This window comes from Prunus mume, linkage group LG8, assembly GCF_029339155.1.
Source record: "Prunus mume cultivar Tortuosa linkage group LG8, ASM2933915v1, whole genome shotgun sequence".
NCBI classification, from domain to species: domain Eukaryota; kingdom Viridiplantae; phylum Streptophyta; class Magnoliopsida; order Rosales; family Rosaceae; genus Prunus; species Prunus mume.
In genome coordinates, this window is record NC_142705.1 from 23,213,671 (window position 1) to 23,219,629 (window position 5,959).

The window sequence follows — 5,959 nt, forward strand, 5'->3', positions numbered from 1 at the left end:
GTACTTACCGAATGCTCTCACATACCGAGGGTCCTCACCTTCATCATCCTCCTCCTCATCTTTAATTTGGTCTAATTACTATTGTCTAGTTTTTACCTCCAACACATTGGCGCCATCTGTGGGAAACGACACAAAGGTCTATGTCGTTCTCCTTCTCCAGTGCCCTCAGCACCCTACAACAAGTGCCTCTCGGAATCGGCACCCTTCCATCATTCGGCGTGCAATGGCATAAGTCTGGCCCGGGCCGTTTCAATATGGACATGGGCTTTGGGCCGGGCCGGGATCAATGATTTTACTAAATGGGCTAGCACCGCACGGTCCAATAAATTAAATGGGCAGCACGACACGACATGTAAATGTTAAAAGCAAAAGTTTAAATGGGACGGGCTGGCCCGGCACTGCCCGTTTGACACCACTACTTGGAGCTGCTCGATCTGTACTCGGTGACTCGGTGGATAAACCCGTTCTAAAGAAAGAATGGTGGATAGCGTCATCAAGCCACATCGACAAGAGATGTGAGCACGGCGACGGAGGCGAGGATCCGAGCCTTCAAGCCCTGCATTTCCGTGAAATGGTGGTGGCGAGACTCGAGAGAGGTCCGAAGTAGGAGATGGAGGCGAAATGGTGGTGGCGACACTCGAGAGAGGTCTGAAGTTGGAGATGGAGGCGAAATGGTGGTGGCGAGACTCGATAGAGGTCTACAGTTGGAGATGTCAAGTTCGAGATGGAACTTTTAATTTTCACTAAAAATGCAAAAGCTTTTAATGCATGATTCTTAAAGATTCTTCCTGAGTCGTTGTTGTCAAGCTTAAACGTGCTTGAGGTTTTCAAAAAGTTGAGTCCGAAGAAGGTATAGAGAAGGGTTGAAATAGATCGGATTGTAAGAATAAGGGTGGATAGGACTGAGTTTCTCATATTGTGAGACATTGGTTTGGAGGTAGAGGTGTCAAACGGGACGGGCCACCAAGATCTTGCACGAGCCCATCCCGTTTAAATGAGGCACGGCACGACACGAGAAAGAACATTAATGGGCCGTGCTCGACACGGCACGTAAAACTTGGGCCTGGCCGGGATCGAAAAATAGGTCCAATGGATCGGGCCGTCCAATGGACCGGGCCCATGGCGACATGGGCGTGGCTTGGCCCGAGCCCACATCAAGCACAACATGAGCCCATGCACTGCTTCAAGGACGGCCCAAGTCTGGCCCACTTAACTTTTTTTTCTTCTCAAAATTCAAAATCCAATAATTTGACATCTAATGTCATTCTTTATATGTTTTGTTACTACAATATCTGGCCAAACACTCCTAAGCTAATCCAACACAAAGGGAGGAGAGTCTCACATCGACAAAACACAAAAAGAGTGGACTCTCCCTCACTTATAAAAGGAGACTCATCTCCTTCAAGAAAGGGAGAGTTAGACAGGCTACTAGGGCACCATATGGCTCATAAGGGCCTCATGGGCTTACTCCTAAGCCCATTTACAAGCTCACGGATCATTTGCCTTCAGCTAGATCCTCAGCCTTCGGCCCTTCGCCTTCGACCCTCCGCCTTCGACCATCATCCTTCGACCATCAGCCTCCGGCATTCTTCCTCCTCTCCTTGAGTCTAACCCTATGTGCAATGTATACACTTTTTATCATAATGAGAACATACTTCTCTGTGGACGTAGCTCGTTATTCGGGTGAACCACATACATTTATCTTCTGTATGCATGCCTATGTACTTACCGATTGCGCTCACATACCGAGGGTCCTCACCTTCATCATCCTCCTCCTCATCTTTAAGTTGGTCTAATTACTACTGTCTAGTTTTTACCTCCAACAGATTGGCGCCGTCTGTGGGAAACGACACAAAAGGCAATGTCATTCTCCTTCTCCAGTGCCCTCGGCACCCTACAACAAGTTCTTCTCGGCATCGGCCTTCGGCCTTCGGTACCCTTCCATAATTCGGCGCGTGCGATGTCTTCACATCTCCCCAATGATTCGAATCGGCCTTCACCTTCACCTTCGACCTTCGACATCCTTCCATCATTCGCGCGTGCTATGTCTTCACATCCCTAAATGATTCGAATCGGCCTTCAGCCTTCGGCCCTCAACCATCAGCCTTCGGCCATCAACTTTCGGCACCCTTCGATCATTCGGCGCGTGCGATGTCTTCACATCCCCCTAATGATTCGGCATCGACCTTCGGCACCTCATGATGAATCTTCTCCCTTACAATGTACAGGCATGCCGCTCCCTTACAATGTCAAGGCATGCCGAACGGCACCTCCTAAGAGACATATTTTCATTCCATGCCTACACACAAGAGAAAGTGAAGAAGGAGCTGAAGCATTGCTTGGCCAGTGCATTGACGACTACAAGTCCCCAATCATGAAGTACCTCTTTAATCGGGAACTTAGGGGACTCCTGTTAGTACAATATCTGGCCAAACACTCCTAAGCTAATCCAACACAAAGGGAGGAGAGTCCCACATCGACAAAACACAAAAAGAGGGGACACTCCCTCACTTATAAAAGGAGACTCATCTCCTTCAAGAAAGGGGAGAGTTAAACAGGCTACTAGGGCACCATATAGCTCATAAGGGCCTCATGGGCTTACTCCTAAGCCCATTTACAAGCCCACGGATCATTTGCCTTCAGCCAGATCCTCAGCCTTCGTCCCTCGCCTTCGCCCTCCGCCATCACCATCACCTTCCGCCTTCCGCCTTCGGCCCTCACTTTCGGCCATCAGCCTTCAGCCATCAACCTCCGGCATTCTTCCTCCTCTCCTTGGGTCTAACCCTATGTGTAATGTATATAGCCTTTATCATAATGAGAACATACTTCTCCGTGGACGTAGCCCATTATTCGGGTGAACCACATACATTTGTCTTATGTATGCATGCCTATGTATTTACCGAATGCTCTCACATACCGAGGGTCCTCACCTTCATCATCCTCCTCCTCATCTTTAAGTTGGTCTAATTACTACTCTCTAGTTTTTACCTCCAACATGTTTTTTTTTAATCATAAACATATATTTGATGTCTTTCATTTTAAGAAAATTACTTGGGTCCTTAATTAATTGAACATATGAACTACAAATTAATTAAACAACATTGGACTTGATATCTAATTAATACATATGACACATATGCTTCTCTTATAATCAAAGCAAGACATTTCTTCACATATAAAATAATAAGCTATTTAAAGATGAAAAGTTGAAGTGGACTTTGTGGAGTTGGACACTTTTTGCCCTTCGCCCCTTTATATTGTTTGGATATTTGATTGATTAATGTTTTCAGTTCATCATTTCTTGCCTCTAATTATATTTTTAATGTTTATAATTTGAATTGTCTAGTGAGCAAAAAAATTCAAGTGAAAAGAAAATTCAAATTGAATAGTTTAGTTCTTGGGCCAGATTAAGTCACGAGCACAAGCATAGGCATGGCACGAGTCTGGCCCGGGCCGTTTCAATATGGACATGGGTTTTGGGCCGGGCCGAGATCAATGATTTTACTAAATGGGCTAGCACGGCACGGCCCAATAAATTAAATGGGCTGGCACGACACGACACAGAAATGTTAAAAGCACAAGTTTAAATGGGACGGGCTGGCACGCCCGTTGACACCACTACTTGGAGCTGCTTGATCTGTACTCGGTGACTCGGCGGATAAACCCGTTCTAAAGAAAGAAAGGTGGACAGTGTCGTCAAGCCACAGTTGATAGGAGACAGCAGCATGGTGACGGAGGCCAGGATTTGAGCCTTCAAGCCCTGCATTTCCGCGAAATGGTGGTGGCGAGACTCGAGAGAGGTCTAAAGTTGGAGATGTCAAGTTCGAGATGGAACTTTTAATTTTCACTAAAAATGCAAAAGCTTTTAATGCATGATGTGTCTTAAAGATTCTTCCTGAGTCGTTGTTGCCAAGTTTACATGTGCTTGAGGTTTTCAAAAAAGTTGAGTCCGAAGAAGGTATAGAGAAAGGTTGAAACAGATGGGATCGTAAGAATAAGGGTGGATAGGAATGAGTTTCTCATACTGTGAGACATTGGTTTGGAGGTAGAGCTGTCAAACGGGACGGGCCGGCCCAGACAGTATGAGCCCATCCCGTTTAAATGAGGTACAACACAACACGAGCATGAATATTAATGGGCCGTGCTCGGCACGGTACTAAAACTTGGGCCAAGCCGGGATAAAAAAATAAGTCTAATGGATTGGGCCAGCCCATAGCCTAACATGGGCGGGCTTGGCCTGAGCCTGCTTCAAGCACGGCACGAGCCCAAGCCCGGCCCACTTAACTTTTTTTTTCTTCTCAAAATTCAAAATGCAATAATTTGACATCTAATGTCATTGTTTATATGTTTTTTTTAAAATCATAAACCTATATTTGATGTCTTTCATTTTAGGAAAATTACTTAGGTCCTTAATTAATTAAACATATCAACTACAAATTAATTAAACAACATTGGACTTGATATCTAATCAATACATGTGACACATACGCTTCTCTTATAATCAAAGCAAGACATTTCTTCACATATAAAATAATATGTTGTTTAAAGATGAAAAGTTGAAGTGGACTTTGTGGAGTTGGACACTTTTTGCCTTTCGTCCTTTTATATTGTTTGGATGTTTGATTGATTAATGTTTTCAAGTAGTTCATCATTTCTTGCCTCTAATTATATTTTTAATGTTTATAATTTGAATTATCTAGTGGGCAAAAAAAAATCAAGTGAAAAAAAATCAAATTGAATAGGTTAGTTCTTGGGCCCGATTATGGCACGAGCACAAGCACGAGCACGAGCATGGCACGAGTCTGGCCTGGCCCGTTTCAATATGGACATGGGCTTCGGGCTGGGCTGGGATCAATAATTTTACTAAATGGGCTAGCATGGCACAACCTGATAAATTAAATGGCCCGGCACAGCATGGCACGAAAATGTTAAAAGCACTAGTTTAAATGAGACGGGTCGGCCCGGCATGGCCCGTTTGATACCACTAATCATGAGGTGACATTGTTGAGTGTTCCCAAACAATAATAACTTAAAATCACTTCAAGTGATGGAGGAGCACCTCCCACGTAAGTGATTTTGCATATCCATAATCACTCCCAAATGAGCCATAATGCTTCAAAATGCTCCAACAAAACCTATTTTAAAAGAAAAAAGGATCACGGACATGTTTCCTTACAAGGCATGCGAACTACTAAAAATCTTATATGAAACTTATTTTTCCTCAACAGGTACCAGTATTCTCATTGCCATAAAAAACACAGTGGATCCAAAAACCCAACTTGTGTACAAGGCGAATCTTGACACTGAATTTGTAAAGTCATATAATTTCTCGTATGCCATTGTTGTAGTTGGAGAACATCCATATGCCGAGACATATGGTTATAGCTTAAATTTGACAATCCCTGACCCTGGCCCGACCACTCTCTGTCGTCTGTTGTGATCCAGCCCTATGTCGCCGATTGATGTACTTGTTGCAGCTTCGCTTCCGGGAACTGAAGGCCAAGGAGTAGCTGATGTTTTATTTGGTGACTATGGTTTCACCGGCAAGCTTTCTCGCACTTGGTTTAAAACTGTTGATCAGCTACCTATGAATGTTGGAGATGCGCATTATGACCCTCTCTTCCCCTTTGGATTTGGCCTCACTACAACACCGACCAATGCCAACTAGGAAATCAGTTAGAGCATCTTCAACCGATATGTCAAAAGTGTCACGTAGATATTCTAGAAATAACATCTCACATTACTCCAACCGATGTGTCAAAGCTGATATGGAATGAAGGCTGGAGGTTGAGATGTTATTTTTGACATCCCAAAAGCAAAATGTCAAATGAATATTTTATTATTTTTAACGATAGTTGGTTGTTACTTTCATTTATTATTTTTCTTTTTATATTTTATTCCTTCTTTATCTTAAATGATTTGACTGTTACAATAATTATTTATTTGATATATCGGGTGG

The 5,959-nt window shown here is 43.7% G+C and overlaps 1 protein-coding gene across 1 annotated transcript; it reads left to right on the forward strand.

Moving 5' to 3' along the window:
• The first annotated feature begins 331 nt into the window (after positions 1–331).
• Positions 332–5,668, forward strand: LOC148915095 (uncharacterized). The gene is made up of 3 exons (XM_089043409.1): positions 332–596; positions 5,229–5,378; positions 5,478–5,668. Exons 1-3 carry the CDS (start codon positions 332–334, stop codon positions 5,666–5,668), a joined length of 606 nt encoding a protein of 201 aa, XP_088899535.1.
• Positions 5,669–5,959: the final 291 nt, after the last annotated feature.

Coding starts and splice junctions, on each gene's coding strand:
- LOC148915095 (XM_089043409.1), top strand. CDS start 332: ATGGGCAGCACGACACGACATGTAAATGTTAAAAGCAAAAGTTTAAAT. Junction 597..5,228: donor GGTGGCGAGACTCGAGAGAG/GTCCGAAGTAGG, acceptor TTTCCTCAACAG/GTACCAGTATTCTCATTGCC. Junction 5,379..5,477: donor TCCATATGCCGAGACATATG/GTTATAGCTTAA, acceptor TACTTGTTGCAG/CTTCGCTTCCGGGAACTGAA.